The 19,575-nt window shown below is 38.7% G+C and overlaps 1 protein-coding gene across 1 annotated transcript in view; it reads left to right on the forward strand.

Moving 5' to 3' along the window:
- abcb7 (ATP-binding cassette, sub-family B (MDR/TAP), member 7) overlaps window positions 1–19,575 on the forward strand; it is a 35,376-nt gene that overhangs the window by 13,783 nt on the left and 2,018 nt on the right. The window contains exons 3-15 of the mRNA XM_034305811.2: window positions 296–370; window positions 2,419–2,538; window positions 4,052–4,184; window positions 5,557–5,825; window positions 6,735–6,823; window positions 7,955–8,042; window positions 9,556–9,730; window positions 10,234–10,391; window positions 11,446–11,609; window positions 11,715–11,844; window positions 12,946–13,117; window positions 14,758–14,861; window positions 15,698–15,805. Coding sequence (XP_034161702.1) covers window positions 296–370; window positions 2,419–2,538; window positions 4,052–4,184; window positions 5,557–5,825; window positions 6,735–6,823; window positions 7,955–8,042; window positions 9,556–9,730; window positions 10,234–10,391; window positions 11,446–11,609; window positions 11,715–11,844; window positions 12,946–13,117; window positions 14,758–14,861; window positions 15,698–15,805 — 1,785 coding nt within the window. The remainder of the gene's footprint in view (window positions 1–295; window positions 371–2,418; window positions 2,539–4,051; window positions 4,185–5,556; window positions 5,826–6,734; window positions 6,824–7,954; window positions 8,043–9,555; window positions 9,731–10,233; window positions 10,392–11,445; window positions 11,610–11,714; window positions 11,845–12,945; window positions 13,118–14,757; window positions 14,862–15,697; window positions 15,806–19,575) is intronic.

Below are 19,575 nucleotides of genomic sequence, written 5' to 3' on the forward strand. Positions count from 1 at the left end.
TTTTGGAGTGGGAGCGAATCTCATTTTGAGATAAACGTATTCCCACATAATTGTTTCTTTTTTTTTGTTGTTGTTTCCTTTCTTTTATCTTGTATTGTTTGCTCTAATATAACCTTGTAATTGATATGAGTTTATAAAGCACTCAAGATAATTTATTTTCCTTTAAAGCAACACTTTAATTTTTTTAATTTTCCAAAGATTTCTGAAGTATTCCTAAAACACTGTGTAAATGCACTAAAGATTTCCATAATGAAAATATTATGATTAATATATTTTTTTTTAATTTGTCTTTCAGCATGTAAAGATACCAGACAGAACATGCTGGCATGGTCATGCAGGGGGAGGCCTGAGTGCAGATCCCAAAAATGTGGTAAGCTTACAACCATGGTGTACAAAAAAGCATCTCCAAAACGCACAGCACATCAAACCTTCAGGAAGTCTAGGTCTTTTTTTCTAATCTGTAACTGTCCAGTTTCTGTGATTCTGTGCCCACTGTTGCCTCAGATTCCTGTTCATAGCTGACAGAAGCAGACCTCAGTGAGGTCTTCGGCTGTTGTAGCTCATCTGCCCCAAGGTTCTGCGTGTTGTGTTCTCTGAGATCTGCGTGTTCTGCTCACCATTGTTGTAAAGAGTGGTGTAAAGTACAGTCATAAAGACTCTTAATCTTCCTGTCAGCTTGAACCTGTCTGGTCATTCTCCTCTGACCTCGCTCATCAGCAAAGCATTTCCGCCTGCAGAACTGCCTCTCACTGGATATTACACCATTCGTCGTAAACTCTAGAAACTGTTGTGTGTGAAAATCCCAGGAGATCAGCTCTTGCTGAAATGCTCAAATCAACCAATAATCATGCCATAGTCAAAGTAACTGAGATCATGTTTTTCCCATTCTGATGTTTAGTAAGAATATTAACTGAATTCTTGATCTTTAGCTACATGATGAACGTGATCTGTAGCTACATGATTTTATGCATTGCGCTGATGCCACATGATTGGTGTGTATAATTATATGAATGAGCAGGTATTATAGGTATTGTAGGTGTTCTTATCTGACTAGCTAACTCAGCAATCAGTACTGATACAGAATAAAAGATCAGTTCAGAATTTACCTTGGACTGAAATCAAATCAGTTTTCTTCTCATTGTTCAGTCAGAGAAGTGAAGTGAAGCTCATCACTTTATTTTATTTTATTTTATTTTTTTTAATTTTCTCCTCATCGTGTTGCCTCATTGGATGGGACCAAGCACAGGTGTTGGCTATTTTTAATTTGATTTATTTTGTTCCCTTGCCATTCTGCCGGTGCCTCATTTTATATGTTACCATATTGACAGGATTAGAGAGAGTTTGCTCTTTTTTTTTTTCTTTTTTTTTTTTTTGCAACAGTAACAGCAGCAGGTGGGTTGACGGCGTAAACAGGTTGGTTGGCATGCGCAGGCGCAGGGCGGCTCTAGGGAGATAAGCTGCGTGGGATGCCAGGCACCACCTGCAGTGGCTACTGCTGCTTTCTGCCTGGGCCATATGACACCGCATCCCTTGGCAGCACAACAATATGTGTCTGTTTGCGGTCTCAGAGAAGCCTTTACCTTCTAAACTTTTAAACTTGGCCATCGCTTTTTCGAGGATGGAAACTTGTTCTTGGTCAGAGGGCGCTCTTGTGTAACTTGTGCAAAGTGCTGACTTTAGGAAAATATAGTTTGTTTAATACAAGAGAGGTAAATTTACTTTATTGGCACACCTTTTTATGCAAAGCAAACTCAAGCATTGAGTGTTTAAAAGAGTTCACAGTGATTCTCAATCACTGGGAGCTTACAGTGATCAGGATGAAATGTAGTACTCAAGCATAGTTGCAAGTTTGTTTGAGACAAGAAGCTGTTTTTAGCTGGTAACTCGAGCATCGGTGTCATGTTTGTGTGGCTGTATGTTACGCACTATCTAAGTGCCTTTTAGTAAATGAGATTTTAAAATCAAGGGCCTGACCTGGTTAAAGAAAGACTCAAATTCTGCTTAATGCTTAAAGTAAAATGTGCTCGGTTTAACATAATTTTAAAAAGAAAATTAATCTAATTATATTCCCGGAAGACCTTAGCACACGCAGCTTTAATGTGTCATCAGATTCATCCCTACGGTTAATTATCAAGTCCATCATGAGGTGAATTGTGTGTTGGAGAAAGGAAAATGCTAAACTGTGCACAGCTGTGAGTCATGCAGAGCCAGACTTTGATAATCTTGTTCTAAAACTGCAGAAAAATTATTTTTATTGTGAGCAAAGTAAAGGCTAAAGGACTGACTTTCCAGCCCTTGAGTTGATTGCATGTTTTTATTTTTTTTTTTTTTTTTGTTTCAATGCCTTGCATCCCCCTTTCTCATTAGTATGAAAACATGGTACAGAATTAACATATTTTTTTTTTCTTCTTTCCCTAGCTAAGGGAGGTGGACTCAGCCAAGATCCTATCAGCCATGTTTGCATATGTTTGGCCAAAAGATCGACCGGATCTGCGAGCTCGAGTGGCCATCTCACTCGGCTTGCTTGCCGGAGCTAAGGTAGGCTGATACGATTGAACCATGGGAAGATGTCTGTTAATTTGTCATTCCCACCAGCATGATAGACATTGCTTCCATTATTTAATGCCTGTGTTGTCTAGCTTCAATTATCTCAAGTCCTTCTGATGTGCTGCTGTTTGAATCATTTCAAAGATTAATAGACCACTGCCTTTTTGAAACTTTTTTTACAGAGCAGCTTAACAGTCAACAAAGAGGAGCGGTACAATTTGGCTGCTTATTTGTTTTCCCTGTTATGATTTGTCACTAATTTGCACCCAAAAGATGATTGACAGGATCGCGACTCACAAGTTTATTTCCGCCTTTTCTCACGCATGAGCACAAATGAACTGCTGCTGCGTTGTTCTCCATCACTGAGCCCAGTCACAGTAAAAATGTAGTATACTGTATTATTATGTATCTATGAAGGATTGGGATTTGTGCCCCCAGCATGCCGCAGTCCCGCAGGATCAGGTGCAAGGGAAGGGGGCATTAATATTTCGCTGTGCGTTCACGCCGGAGTTCAGGAGAGGGCATATCTGGAAACGTAGATAAAGATTGACAAGCGTGTCAGAAACTGATAACCCGCATCGTTTTATCAGCCTGTGTGGGTCCGCGCCACCTAATCACGCTGGGTAGATTCATACGAGGAAAGAATGTCCATCAGCGGTCCTTCATTAAAATATATATCACCCTGAGAAATCTTAAAACAGCCTTTTTGTCATGACCGCAGTGGATTTTTAGCCGCATTCAACCTATCCAGTGTTAAACTCATACAAGTTGCTTTGCTAATTAAAGTTGGCTTCAGTCAACTCACCCTCAGACACGTTCTTTATTGAAAAGGGCAGCGCTGTAGACATATGGAAGAGAGGCTTAAAAATGAAGTTATTAGCTAGGTGTTGGCAGCAAATTCTGTGTGTTTTTTTTCCCCCCCCGCTTCAGTAATTGGTAATTGTGCTTTTCTTGCCTGTTGCAAAAACTGTTATTTTGAAGCACTATTTCTGTTCATAGCAGCCTTACATGCGTGACTGTAGTTAAAGTCCATTTGCTTTGTGCTTTGTTCGTGCTTAAACATTATGCTGTTCGGGAACACAAGGTGGGGAAATAATCCCCCAAAAGCTGCAATGCTTCCATTCACCTAAAATGCCATCCCTCGCTTTCATGGTCCCATTGGGCATAAGGGTTAAAACAAAAGTGGGGGAGCAAATTAAGGGGAAATGGCACATTGCATACACGCTCCGGCCCTGTCTAATGCGAGGCAGAGCTCGACAGCCGAGCAGCTGTCCCCAAGCTTTTAATTAGCTTTAATAACCATTTCAATTCCATTAGCGCATGCATCAACCAACTCATTTCCAGATCTGTCTAGAGGAGTGTGCGCAAAACACTCTTCCCCTAATGCAGTGCCACTCTATCGTTCATCAGCATGCTTCCTAAGCTCACGCTGTCTCTCACATACTCTGTTTCTCTGTTGTCCACCCCCACCCCCTTCTCTCGCCATTTTCCTCCCAACCTCCAGCTTACCAATGTGCTGGTGCCCTTCATGTTTAAATATGCGGTAGACAGCCTGAACCAGATGTCGGGACACATGTTGAACCTCAACGACGCGCCAAACACGGTGGCCACCATGGCAACGGCCGTTCTCATTGGCTGTAAGTAACCCCCCCTCCCCCTCCTCCTTACTTGGCAGGTGTTTGACTTCATCTCAGGCAGAACAGCATCCTTATGAGCCAAGTGACCTTTACCTCGAAAGATTGGTATCCATATTGCTTTTAAACCATTTGTTGTTTTAGTGAGGACCTGCCACATCTGCCTACACAGATGCTAATATAATTTGGTGTTTTATGTGCTGTCAGTTTTATTTCCTCCGATAGAGAGATCCTCTGGCTGGACTCGGTCTTGACACTGTTGACACTGTCTGACACACACTGAGACACTACCTCTGTCTCCCAGCTCATATTTCAGATACCATGCTTTTAAAATTTCACGAATGGGACAAGCCAAAGGAGTGCTGTGATATATAACCCGATCAGGAAGTCAGGGGCCTTAAATACTGACAAAAATCGGTCAGAAGATCAATAAAGCACAGATTACACTCAATGGCATTGTTATTGAAATAAAATATGAGAAGGCCTGCTCTAAAATACAGCTAACGTGTGAACGCACAAAGGGTGACACTCGTGAAATTTAACATACTTGTTTATGTGCTTGCTCACTTGAGGAAAAAAAATTGAACTTAACGAGTAATAGCAACTACTCACTTTGCAAGAGTTATTGTAGCATGCCGTCCAAATGTATTGTCACTTCTCCCTGTGGCTGCAAATTTAATGAGAGCCATTAGGTTCTGTGCACACAGACCATTAATTGGAGCTGTCTGTCTGCGCCTCTGCAAACACACACACATACACACACACCTTTTTTTTTTTTTTTTTTTTTTTTTTTTTTTTTTTTTTTTTTTTTAAAAACCTGAACAGAATTTGCTATCGCAGAAATCGTGTGTAGCATTCACAAGCTTGAATTCTGAGGGTGAAAGGATTTCTTCTGCTTGAGCAGAATTTGTATTCATATTCGAAGGCAAAATAGCATGTGATCTCTTGCAGCAAGAAGCTTTTATTCCACCCTTGTTGTCCTTGTTGGCCTCATGAGAGAGTCCAGTAATGTCCAGTCCAGTAACAGGGTGGAACCCCCTGAACCCCCCCCCCCCCCCCCCCCAGTCTCTGTTGAAATATTCATGAGAGGCCAATTAAAATTTTTATTTACAAACTAAACTGAACTGTATAGATAGAGTTTTAGAATGCTTTAATCGAATTGAGCCACCTGACAGTTTTTACTAATTATATATTGTAATATAGTGTAATGTGATCTCGACCTACTGTGTCGAGAACTTCAGCATAATCAGCATTTGTCCTTTAATCACGTCTGTGACAGACAATTAAAATAATATATTCAACCACAACATTGTGCTATGTATTTGGTGACACGCTGTTGTAAATCACTTGCTGAGAAGCTGTTTGTTTGTCTCAGATGGTGTTTCTCGGGCGGGTTCGGCACTCTTCAACGAGCTCCGCAATGCCGTGTTCGGCAAGGTGGCACAGAGCTCCATCCGGCGCATCGCCAGGAATGTCTTCCTGCACCTGCACAGTCTGGACCTGGCATTCCACCTGAGCCGGCAGACAGGCGCGCTGTCTAAAGCTATCGACCGAGGCACACGCGGCATCAGCTTCGTGCTCAGCGCCCTTGTCTTTAATCTCGGACCCACGGCCTTCGAGATGGCACTAGTCAGCGCCATCCTGGTCAGTGCAAAACAGTTATCAATATATAATAATTTGAAACATCAGTTCTCAGATATTTCAAATTATATAAAATATATATATATATATATATATATATATATATATATATATATATATATATATATATATATATATATAGGGTGATATAGGTTAATATCTGTCATTCACTATCACCCAAATGTTTAGATAGCAGCTATCAAATATTATATAACCTGTTTAAAGAGCATTAAGATACCAGATGTCTGGTAAAGGGCATTAAGATATCAGTCAGTTATCTGATTTTAGAGAAAAAGCATTAGCTCTCAGATAAACAGCCTTAAGATACTGGCTGGTTTGCAATCCAAAAGCAGTAAGTAAATTTTATTTGAATCGCACAAATAATTTACAGTAAAATACATTCTCATTAGGTTCTCATTATGGTGTTAATTTTCTCAGTGTTGATTTCTCAGTGTTGACTTGGCTTCACACCATAATGAAGGGGAGAAACTTCAAAAATCAGAAAAAGGGGTTGAATCACAAAGCAGTTATGGTTATAATAGACTGAATTAAGTGGTCTGCAACTTTGGCTGGTCTGTACTAATGCAATGCTCTTGAAGATAACACACTCACTCCATATCCACGAGCAGTGTGTGATTAACCTCCTCAGCTTCATCACCTTCGAGTCCTTTAATGATGTCTGTGCTCTGATGATTGAGACATTAACTCTGACCGCACCTTTACTTTGTCCATTTGTAACACTCAATTTAATGGGCATAATCACAAAACGGAAGCATGTTAAGTACTACCTCAAACGACCACAGCTGTTTGGTTTTTTTTTTCCCCCACCAGGCTGAAGTAGGCATTCCCTCGTGGTCTCTGGAAATGTGTGTGTGTGCTTCAGTTAAACACTGCTGTTTGTCTCTTTGTCAGTATTATAAATGCGGCGGTCAATATGCTCTCGTCACTCTGGGGACCTTATCGGCGTACACGCTGTTCACCGTCGCAGTTACACAGTGGAGGTACAGTATAGCACTTTAATTACATGTGTGTAATAGACAATATCAGGTGTGTTTATTATTTTTGCGGTTTATGTTAGGGCTGCACGATATTGAAGAAAAATGCAATAACTCGTTAAATAATGAGATATGCAGTGCTACAATGTTCTAAGTGTGTAAAATCAATTCTAATTATATATATATATATATATATATATATATATATATATATATATATATATATATATATATATATATATATATACACATATGTTTCATGTTCTTTCGAGGAAAAGAAACCATTCTCTGCCGTCTTTATTGCCTTGAAACTGACTTTTCATAACTTTTTGAAGTTGTAAAATCATTCAATTACCGCATATCGCAATACTTACATTTGCGATATGTCGATAATTTTGATATATTGTGCAGCCTTAGTTTATATGTAGCACTGTTGGTCAGTTCAATTCACGGGGACTTGTATAGCAGACGCTCCACGTAAACCAAGTTTAATAGTAAACAGAATGAAAAATGTGTTATTTAACAGAGAAAAACATGACAGTGTTGATGATGAAGTTCTGTTAAGAGATATTTAACATTTTTGGAAGGAGTCTCCAGTGTCAGCACTGTGCAACAGTCATAAAGCGGTCTTCAGGACAGTCTGTGTTTTTGCAATTTCTTGGTACTCTTGGTATTTTTTTGAGAGAAATAAATAAAACAAATGCTGCTGAGGAAATAAATGTTTTAGCTTTCATAATGTAATCGGTAACAACTAAATTATTTAAACAAATATTTAATTAATATGAAACATAGTTTCATAACGTAATTAACATGAAACGTAATTGCTGTCAAATTGCTGTGGTATAAGAGGAATATAACACTTTCCCATGCTGTTATAGGAAAATAATCGACTTATGGGTGGAAATGCATCACCCCACCCTATTGTTGATTATTTTCCTGTAACAGCACGTCCCAAAGTCTTTATCCTTACATACGTACATATGTAATTTCCCTCCGTGAGTTTGCTTGTTTGAGTATATCCCAATTTTCCGTGGTAACACCGCAGTGGAATTTAGACCAAGTGCAAAATCATTAGTGCAAATGTTACATATTTGTAAATGTTAAACTCTCCTTGACATTCTGTGTATTTTTGATCAGGACCCAGTTCAGGATAGCAATGAACAAGGCGGATAACGAAGCGGGCAACGCAGCCATCGACTCTCTCCTCAATTACGAGACCGTAAAGGTGAGTGACCTTCGTCGTCCCAGCCACGAGTCACTGGCACATTTACTGGAACGAACTTTTCTCTGGTGATTATGTCATGTTTAATTAGCTTGTTTAATTCTGTGCTGCTTAAATATGCAACACAAAAATAAAGTTAATCTGCTTTTGGGATTTAAATGCAGAGTGCAAAATAAACCAATTTGTGTCATAGGAGAATATTAACTCTCTTTAGAAATCCTTTCTCCTCTGTTTACTGAGGAGTCTTTAACGTTCTCCGTTGATGGTTTTGATTAATGCTTTCAGCTTCTTTGTCAGCTCTCCACTTTTTTTTCCTCCCTTTCGGCTTTTCTTCTATTCTGCCTGCTTTTTTTTTTTCTGCCCTTGTTGTTAAGCACAGATGTATTTTCTATAAGGCTTTATTTCGAGTCACTGATGTCAATGCAGCTGGATTTAGTATCACTGTAAGCCAGCGTGCATACATAATTAGATCCCCACCCACTCCTAATCTGTTCTACACTCGCAGAAGCTTCTGCAGAACATCAAAACACAGACACACACAGACACACACACACTATTCTTTACTGCACACTTGTCTCCTCTATCCTGTTGAGCACGTTTCCTGACAGCAGAGAAATTGCTATGAAACTCCTCTGCTTGCTCCTTGATACCTTTCGCTCCTATAGCTAATTGGCACAGGAAGTTCTTGTTAAGTTTGTCGAGATCTAATGAAATATTCTGATTGTCATTACGGTCCAGGAGAGTATTTTTTTTTTTTTTGATCATGTTGCCAGTGGAGGCAGCCACACACAGTGGTAATGCGCTAATGAAGCCAAGTAGCGCTCTCTGCATGTCGCAAAAAGGGTCTCAAAACACTGTCAATGTGGACCAGTACTGGAGAGTCTACTTCTCTCATTTGCACCGGTGCTTTTTGTAATCATGTCATCAGCAGTTCTGTTGATAAGACTGACTCATTTAATAAGCTGCGTTTATCACCTCAACTCTGTTTGTCACGTTCTGAAACTAATTAATATAGCTGTGGTGCAGTTCTATTTTTGAACAGCAGTGCAAGGGAATTCGTCGTTTTCCTCCTTATCTCTTTCTTCAGCTTTCTGATTCTTCAATGCAACAGACTCCCTATGTGGCCTTTAAGCCTCTTGGTTGCTGCCTTGTTCATAAATCTGCCTGCATCTCCACAGCACCTTAACATATGTTTTAAGCAGAAGAGCGCAAGACTGTATTATTCTCTGAATCTCAATTTTCTCAGATAGTTGTTTACTCAACAGACAGAGATAAAAGTGTATACGGCTGCTTGCGGATGCAGTGAGAATACCTGACTATGGAGACAGGGTTTTTTTTTTTTTTCCCCCTTGCATGTCCTCATATAGCTGTGGACTTCATTATGCATCCAGCCCTCCAGCTATCTTATGTATCCTTTTGTGCTTGTTTGTGACTTTCTCACTCATTTTTCCTCCCGCTTTCTCTCTCTCTCTCTCTCTCTCTCTCTCTCTCTCTCTTTCCTTCTCTCTTTCTTTAGTACTTCAACAATGAGAAATATGAAGCAGAGAGATATGACAACTTTCTGAAAATCTATGAGTCCTCTTCTTTGAAGACTACCTCAACCCTGGCCATGCTAAACTTCGGACAGAGCGCAATCTTCAGCGTCGGGCTCACGGCTATCATGGTGCTGGCTAGCAAGGGCATAATGGCAGGTGAAAATCCTTAGTGCATATTAAACTTTACGCATATTCATATGCAGTAGTAAATTGAGCAGGTTTTTTTTTTCTTTTCCTCAGTAAGATCTCAGGGAAACGTGTAACGCCCATTCCTATGTATTGGTTGTCCAGAAATCTAACTGACTAAGCTAAAAACACATTGTCACATGCACCTTTAACAAAAAGTCAGCAAGATGTTGGTGAATGTTTCAGCTATGAACTGTGGTGTTCACTTCTCCTATTACCACATAAAAAGATATTATTCCAGTCTGGTTAGTTTCTTTATTTTCTCTTGATATGGTTCACTGCAAGGTGACTGTGTATAGAAAGCAAGAGAGTTATATGTCACCTTTGCATTAACTTTTTCACCTTGATTTGTTAGTGTTTTCACATAACTATGTGTCACCCATACATGCTAATTTATCCTGCCTAGTAAAGCTCTGCCTACAATACTATTACGATTTCTAATTTCTTTTGTTGTTGTCGTTGTTTTTTGAAAGGAACCATGACTGTGGGAGATCTGGTGATGGTAAACGGACTTCTCTTTCAGCTCTCACTGCCCCTCAACTTTCTGGGCACAGTGTACAGAGAGACCAGACAGGCTCTCATTGACATGAACACACTCTTCACTCTGCTCAGTGTGGACACCAAGATTAAGGTAGACTGATTTCCATGACCCTTACTCCACACACCATTGCTCAAACACTGCTACGCGACCACTGCATTTGTTTTATCGGTCATTTAGTTTGATTTATTAATGTGGTCTGCTTGATTGAGCCAATTCACTGTAAATGATGTTGAATTGTTCTTCATGTTAATAACTGCAATCCCAGCTTCATCAGGACATTATTGTTCTGCCTCTCCTGAAACGCCAGTGCTTTCTGCAGTAGTCATATATTCTTAACCCTGGCTCTTTCTGTGGTTTTGAGCATTATAAATTTGCATAACATTTGCTTTAGTATTCATTTTAATCCTTGCAACATTTTTTTTTTCCCCTTCGGAGGTGGCGGGGGGGAGGAGTTGAAATTCATTTGAGGTTGATGAAGCTCATTCCTCATTGGACTAATTCTGCATGCAGCCTATAATTATTTCGAATAAAATTTGTCTGGTTGTTCCCAGTGATCAGTAATGCGTCGCAGTCGTAAACCCCCACCCACCCAACACCTCTCTGCATGACTATCCAGCCCATCACACCATTACAAGCGCCTTTCATATGATTTCCCATGTAACATGGATGAATGTAGAATTAGTGTAAACTCACCACATACTTCTGTTGCCTCTTGGTACAGCAGATGTCAAAATGAGTCAGTTTAAGTCCAAAAATATGCACAATTCACATGCTGGCTTTTTTTTTTTAAACATTAATACATGATTCAGATGCTGGCTTTGATGCTGTCACAAGGTTAATATTGGTAAACTCACATAAAAATTGGTAATTAAAATATATATTTTTAACATGCCTCAGATTTACACAGGTTTCTCTTTTAAAGGTTTTAATAATTATGTAAATTCTCAATGTTTTTATTAAGGCATAATTTGCACATTTAATTGCTGAAATTCTCAGTTGAATGTTTTGACTAACTGTTTAGCAGGTCAAGGTTGAAAAATGCCAAATTGTCTTTTTTTTTCCTACTGCACAAGTGTTATTAATATATTTTTATTTCATTTCACTAATCAATAAATCCATCCATTGTGTGCTTTCTGTGTCACAGGAGAAAGACCTGGCCCCCCCACTGCTTGTTACCCCACAGAATGCCTCCATCCGGTTCGAGGACGTCTACTTTGAGTATCTGGAGGGACAAAAGGTCCTCAATGGGGTTTCCTTCGAAGTACCCGTTGGGAAAAAAGTGGCCATTGTTGGCGGGAGCGGATCTGGGTAAAAGCATCACTTCACCACCAGCTTGCAGGAAGTCCTGTTTTGATGATGTTTCTCTAGTAGCTATTGCTAAACTTTTTTTTTTTTTTTTTTTTTTTTTAATAGGAAGAGCACAATCGTACGGTTGCTGTTTCGCTTCTATGAACCCCAGCAAGGTAACATCTATATTGCAGGCCAGAACATTCGAGATGTCAGCCTGGAGAGCTTAAGAAAAGCTCTGGGTGTGGTGCCTCAGGTGAGTTTTATGAAAAATACTACAATTTCTCAGTTGCAGTAATCCCGCAATACATATCTTATTGTCCCCCCGTGTTAAACGTTACTCGTAGGGTTAATATAAATAAACAGGTAACATTGATCCCAGATCCCAGTAATTTTCCTGGAGGATAAATGCAGCACAAAACCAGATTGTCTGTTTATGTCCAGACTCTAAGGTGTGTGCACCAGTTAGTTGAAGAGTGGGATAAAATTGACAGGTGCTATCTCTAGACACTGGTGGAATCCTGGCAGAATTGACACTGTTATAAAGGCGATGAGGTGTAACCAAATATTGGGAAAAATGACACCTGTGACAATTTTTTTTGTCTGGGGAGCTTATTTGAAAAATGTGCAATAACAGCAGATAGAAATTAAACCGTGCATGGCATTTAAGGAGTGGATGCACAAATACAGAGACAGTTTGATGAAGCATATAGGATTGAAAACGTAGATGGATAATTAAGAGCACAAATGGATTAATGCTAGTGTAGCACTACAACTTGTGTGCCACTAAGTATTAAACATGAAGACAGCAATTTGATTATATTCATTGATGAGTCTCGCATTTGCCAAGGCAGACCTGCTGAATTCCCTTGACATTTATATGGAAACATAGGCTAATAATAGTGTAATCCTACACTGTTTATATTCCATTGCCTGATGGCAAGCTCTCATGTTGTAATGATAATATTCAGCTAATTTGGTACCTCAATACTACCAGTGTCCTTTGCAGATAGAGATCAGTCATCAAGAGACCGAAACAGTCAACGATATTATGCATTATATGTATTACTAGTGTTCCAATTATTTAAAAAAGGAAGCAAACTGAAATATTGTAAACTGAATATTCACATATTTCATATGAAGTTTTCTGCTAAACAAAAAAAAAAAAGTTTTAAATAATGCACTTCTGAATAACAATAGCTGAGTTCAGGCTATTTATTTGTTTTTGATAAGTGGTGAAATGAACAATTACAGACAACAACAGACCTCTTGGTCATTTCTGAGAGATTAATACAGTATAGGTTTAGCCATAACAAACAATTGATGCAAACATCTGGTTTCTCTCTTTGGGCTTAAGGATGCAGTCCTCTTCCACAACACCATCTTCTACAATATGCAGTACGGTAACATCAACGCCTCACCAGAGGAAGTATACAGAGTAGCCAAGCTTGCCGGCATCCACGATGCCATCCTCAAAATGCCTCACGGATACGAGACACAGGTTGGAGAGCGAGGCTTGAAACTCTCAGGTATAACAAACTTCAGTATAAAGTGCTTTAAGGAATAATTCACAAAACGTGCTGTTATAGTATGAAGCTAGTGAGGGCCAGGTACTTGACATACTGTAATGTTAAAACGGCAACATAAATTTTATTCTTTCTTATTAGTGTTATTTTTGGATGCTTGATGTGTGTTATGACTTTTGCTTTGGCATAAAGATAAAGCTATGGACTGAGTTGTACAGTGACTCAGGGATGGATAAATCACTAGGCTGGGCGCCCTGGACAAGCCAATTTTGTTTCCGGGCTTTTAGTATGTAGATACCCAGAGCATGAGAAGAAAAAAATGGACTTTTGCAAAACAAAAGTTTTCATTTCAGTTTGTTTAACCTTAATGTGCTTCATGGTGGTGCAAGGGACCTCTGCGTGCATGCACCTACAGCTACTTGTTACAAATCCTACCTCCTGCTGCACTACGCACATCGGCTGAGGCGTGATCCAATTAACGGTGGAACAGTTTTTACTACACGTACTAAACAGCTTGCACTCCAGTGACATATGACCTTTTCCGAATCAGTAACACGCAGATGTGTGGCACACTGATGAAAGTCAGCAAAATAAAGTGTAGTGCAAAGCAGTCATTTAACTCTACTGCTTACTACACACCGTCATCTCATGGTTAAACATGTCGAGAATAAATAAAGATGCTAGCCACACTCGGATAGTATATTTTTTTTTTTTATGCGAGAAGAGAACAGCTCAGAACCAGACAAATGGTTTGCAGTGTCTTGTGTTTTGTCTAGGGCACAAACGCAATGTACTACTTAATATACGGTCAAGGCATGTACTCTGCCTGAGAATTCATATACTCATTTGTTAGTCTGTGTTAATGCGCTTAATTAGCTAACTAGCACACAGTGCTTTATTACATTTGTTACAAACCATGGGACTGGGTCTCTCACTGGAGCTTTTACTTGCCTGGTGGGCTAGTTAATAAATTTATGATTTTTCCAGCCCTGATTGTTCATACTGTTTAACTTAATAGACTAATGGTCACATTTATAACATTTACTATTTCTATCATTTACTGTAAGATAAGCTGTGTTCATCAGATTTCTGTAATCCTTTGTTTTTAAGTGGTTATTTGCTGTTACTGAGCTCTAAAGGACATCTTAATTCATGTATGCGGTCATTTAGTAAAAACACATATGTGTGATCATTTAAATGATTCGTAGAGTTATAGATTTTGGGAGATTATTCGTTAACCAAAATCTCCCTAGAAGTCCTGTTCTAATAGAGCTTTCATCTTGCGTGAATGCCTGAATTGCTAATTGTGACAGCTGATCTCATTATATAGTAAAATACTATATACTAAAAAAATTTACTAATACTAAATACAGTTGTAATGAGAAACGCATGATGGGGCATGTAAAGTGCAGTGACCCAAACACTCAAGCACACAATTATTCAAGGTCAGGACATTTTGCTGCCTGAAATAAAAGTGGCTTGTCAGCAGTAATTACAGATGTCGATAATAATTAGCACAATTAAATGTGAATAGTGTCAATTGGGCCATTGGCTAAGAAGTGTGTATATCATTATAAATATGTATAATGATGTATTGCATAATGCCTTCATTAATGACCTCACACCTTTCTGGCTGCCGATAGGTGGAGAAAAACAGCGTGTGGCCATCGCCAGGGCGATCCTAAAGAACCCTCCTATCCTGCTCTATGACGAGGCAACTTCCTCCCTCGACTCCATTACTGAAGAGGTTCAGTATTTCAGTGTTTTCTTTTGAAACACAACTTCTCAGAGCTCATACCAGTGCACTAACCCTTAAATACCTCTTTTGGAAATAGCAAGAGTGTTTCACAGGCTAACCTGGGTAACATCATACGGAAATGACATTATTTCTGATAAAATAATCTGACTTTCTGAATGGAAATATGGATAAATCACAGTAATAACCAATTACGCATTTTTCATCTCAGTTGATTGACCTGGTGTCTTCTCTGATAATGTTAAGTTAATTTGCAATGTGTTTTTTTTTTTTTTTTTTTTCCCAAAAATATTATTACTGTCAAAAGCAAATTGCATCAGAAAGCCCTTAACTAATGTATAACAACAAAATTATAGCTTATTTTCTCTCAAGACATAACCAATATAGCCAGGAGCCAATGTAATATTTTAGCAAAATAGCACTTTTTTTTTTTTTCTGGTATACAGCTATTTTTTGGTTAAAAGTACAGCTGACAATGAACTTCGATAGAGCATAGATAATTTTCTCTCACTAGAGTTGAGCATTTTTCATATTTACATTCAAGAAGGAAGCTCTGTTTTTTTTTTTCCCCTTCATAAGGGTGAAGCTTTATAAGTTATTACAGACACAGGTAATGTTTGCTTTTGAAGGCTTTCACTTTTTATTTAGCTATTCCCCCCCCCCCTCAACTTATCATGTCACAAGGAAGTCCTCATATAAATCCTGTCAATCATATTGTTGCTAGATATTGCAGATGAACAGGAACGCTCTCGTTGAAACATCATTGTGGGGGCAGGTGGGGGTTCATTTTAACATTTTGAAATTGATTGAGTTTTGTTGATTTCTAGAACATCCTGAGCTCCATGAAAGAAATGGTGACTGACAGAACATCTGTCTTCATTGCCCACCGGTTGTCCACCATTGTGGATGCAGATGAGATTATTGTGCTGAATCAGGTAAGATCACATGTAGGCGTAATTCATAATTGTGTTCACTTTAGCCTTGCAAATAAGAGCTGTTTAACTCTCAGACCACACACATACTCTGACTGTTTATTCATTTACCGTAATTAACTACATCCATCCAAAGTGACACAAAGTGAAGCAGAGTGCTATCCAAATATAGAGAAGAGCATTGCTGAGGGGTTCAGCTGCTGTTCCCCTCCAGCTGGTCACAGAACCTCAAACTGCTGATCATTTATTTCATCCAAATTTATTTTGAAATAAAAACTTGTTCTAAATTCTTGTAATAGTTTGCCTCCTCTGAGAATCACTAAAATCTAGTCTTTTGTTATTATTTCTAAGCATTACTAAAGATAAATGTCAAATCCAAAGCATAGCATTGATGGATTGTTTTTGAGACATAATTGAATGTGGTTTGGGGCACGGTCTTTTTTTTTTTTTTTTTTTTCTTTTCTTCTCTTCCCCTCTACTTTCCTCAGAGGTAGGCATAAACAGCTTTCAGACAAATGCCATCTTTTAATTTTAACCAGCTCATTTTTTTTAAAAAAAAAAAGATGATTAAGATGAGGAGAAAGTAGTTCCATTGTACACTTTTTCCTAGTCACCATAAGAAAACAGCCTTTAGTAGTGAGGTGGCCTTGAGCATCATGCTGGTAATAGGCAGCTGGGGCTGTGTGCGAAAGAGAGGAGACCTATGAATCGCATGTGCTCTGTTCTCCTAAGCTGACCTCGAAAAAACGAAGGGCTTTTTACCTTTTCATAAGCAGTACTGATTTAATAGTGCAGTCATGAGGAAATAAGGCAGTGAAACTGTAGAAACCACATCACATAAAAAACATGATCACTATGCCATTCTCCGTTAGTGGAGGAAGGAACTAAAATGGCTGGCATGGCAGTTAATTTATGGAACATCCTTTAGTAGCTTTCGTTCCTTATTATTAAAGTTATTTATGGGTGTTTTAAGTCTAATGGTGTGTGTGTTATTACTACTATTATTGACCATAACATCATGGAGTCAGTTCAGTTGTGGTGGGTTGAAGTGTTGTTTTTTTTTTTTTTTTTCTCGTCAGGAAAGTAAGAGCAAATTAAAATTCGTAAGTGTCCAGTTACATAGAATTCTTTACTTGAAAAGTCAAGCAACTAACACGATCACACTTACCTTTTAACCTGCTTAACTATTAATGTTTAGTTTACGGCTATAAATAAGACAAATCAGAGTGTGTGTTTTGTTTCACACTGCTGCCTCACATTACCACTTTTGACTAGCACCAAGGATGTGCGCATGACCCATCCTTTTTTTTTTTTTTTTTTTGGACCACATGAGCGTTTGACCACACCCACTGCCATCACCACACGATGATTATACCTGCCAGTGTTTTTTTTTTTTTTTTTGTAATGAGCTTAGATACCTCTATTTCCCAAAATTTCCCAAATATATATAATATTTCCCAAAATGAGTAATTTAAACCACACTGACTCTAAAGATGAATAAATCATTGTGGTTATGATTTATGTGCCAGTATTAAAGTAAAATCGGTCCACACTGTGACTTTTTTTGTCCCGATGTCATTCCACTCCTCTGAATAGATGAGACACGGCTGTTTTGAATGCATACTTTTCTGTCCATTCATCTCTAAACATTCTGTTTTCATCATCGTTTACCAGAGACAGTAAAGGAAATAGAAAAAAACCTTCCCTTTCTGACCTCTCTAGCTCTCACTGGTCTGATGAGCTGCCTTCAGTTAAATGGCTTACATAAAGGCATGTGATTGAATAAACCACAGCAGAGGATCTGCTACAGAAGCTGAGCTGTAGAAAGCTAGATTTGTTGAACTACAGCCAGTGTTGTGTTTGTTTTTTTTTTTTTCTTTTCTTTTTCATACATTGGCTCTTCTACAGAATTTTTTACAAATGTGCTTGGTCGGGTCTGGTGAACTATTCTTCTGGGTTCGCATCTGAACTGTGGTCCACCCTTTGACGATCTCTGTTAGACAATGTGTAAGGAATAAAACACAACAAAATGTTTTCTTCATCTTATACCATAGCACCTTGTGTAAACAGCCATTCCCTCAATGACCTTGCTTTTTTTTTCTTCTTGAAGTTTATAAGACAAAAAAAAAAATGCAGCTCATCATGTTACAGAGAAAATCCTCTATCCTGAAGACTTTACCTTGTTGGAAAACTTAACAGAATTTTTTTATGACTATTGCAAACTTCTGACACTGGAGACTCCTTACAAAAATAGAAAAAAAATCTCTATGAAAACTTCATAACTTTTTTTTTTTTTTTTTTTTTTTTTTTTTTTTAAATCAGTTTATATGGAGCATCCACAATAACAAGTCCCTGTGTAAGCTGGTACTATAACATATCAGAGCGATTAATATCACACATTAATATAAATATTGCTGTCAGAGCTGGTGAGGTAGAAAATGAATCAACACGTTCTGACCAATCAGAATCAGGCTGTGGTATACGTGATAAAACCCAGCAGTGTGTCCCGATATAAGTAAGTAACAGATGAGGTAACAGCAGACCAAAATATGATTCTCATATTGGAACACTTCATGCTCGTACCAAGATTACTTAAGTGTAAGAACTTTTTTTTTGCCTATAAATGATCCGAAATACAAACTTGTTATATATAAATTAGTTGCTAGTCCCCCGCACCCACAGGCTGTTGTTACAATTATATCACTCCAATTATATCAGCGCATATGTAACAGTAGGCCTAGCCTAAGCCATTATTTATGCTCACTGGCATGGGTACTAGCCAACACGGTTAAATAGTAAGCTGTTAGGAGGATAGATATCATTAACCTGGCGGTTTTTTTTAGAGGTAAAAGTAAGAAAATGATGCCTGCCAGCCAATCAGAAAGGAGTCATTTTTGTGGCTATGGTATAAATTGTGAGAAAGAGCATGAACAATAGCAGTGTCACTGGCATCCCATTTGAGCAATTTCAGCAATTGCAGGAAACCATATGTCATGTTTACAGTGATAGCGTATGATGAAGCTGAATGGAGTACTGAATGTGTTGCTGTACGAGAAGATGAAGTCTGGAAATCTTGATTTTCTACATCGTGTTAAAAGGCAAGGCAATTTAAAAGGCAAGGCAGTTTTCGTGATATGAAAATGTAATATTATAAATAGGAAATTTTTTTCGCTTGTGTAATTTAGGGCGTAATGATTGCTCACACACACATGGACGAGGTGTTCAGCGGCGTCAGTGGTGCTCAGGAGAGGAGGAGGGGGAGGATGGGGGGTGCTGGAGCTCATTAAAATAATGAGTGGTAGTGCTTCATGCTTGGCTCTAGCTTCAACACCTCCATGCATCTCTCAAGGGTGGAGACCTTTCAGCCTCGGGAATGGGGGAAGCATCGAGACAAAGGTCAGAGGTTGTGCCTCATGACTTCTGGAGGTCATAGATCGTCTTCTCACTGTGCGCTGCAGGAGATGGTTTTGCTGTAAATCGTTTCTTGAAAGTATGGCTCTCAAAATTGCTCGTTCCTAAAAATATAGCTAGCACATTAATGGCATAGCGGTTTCTGACACATTCGGCTGTCATTGTATGAACTAATTTAATATTTCTTAAATATATATATATATATATTTTTTTATTTTCTCTTTTTTCTGTTGTTGCTGGCAGTCTTTTAGGACCTGGTGCTGCGAGCGCGCCCACACACAGCCTGTGTGAGCCTGCTCAGGGCCGCTACATGTTTTCGCGGTCTGTGTCTTCTTTCTCTCATACGCCCTCTTTCTTTGGCT

This window comes from Pangasianodon hypophthalmus, chromosome 7, assembly GCF_027358585.1.
Source record: "Pangasianodon hypophthalmus isolate fPanHyp1 chromosome 7, fPanHyp1.pri, whole genome shotgun sequence".
NCBI classification, from domain to species: domain Eukaryota; kingdom Metazoa; phylum Chordata; class Actinopteri; order Siluriformes; family Pangasiidae; genus Pangasianodon; species Pangasianodon hypophthalmus.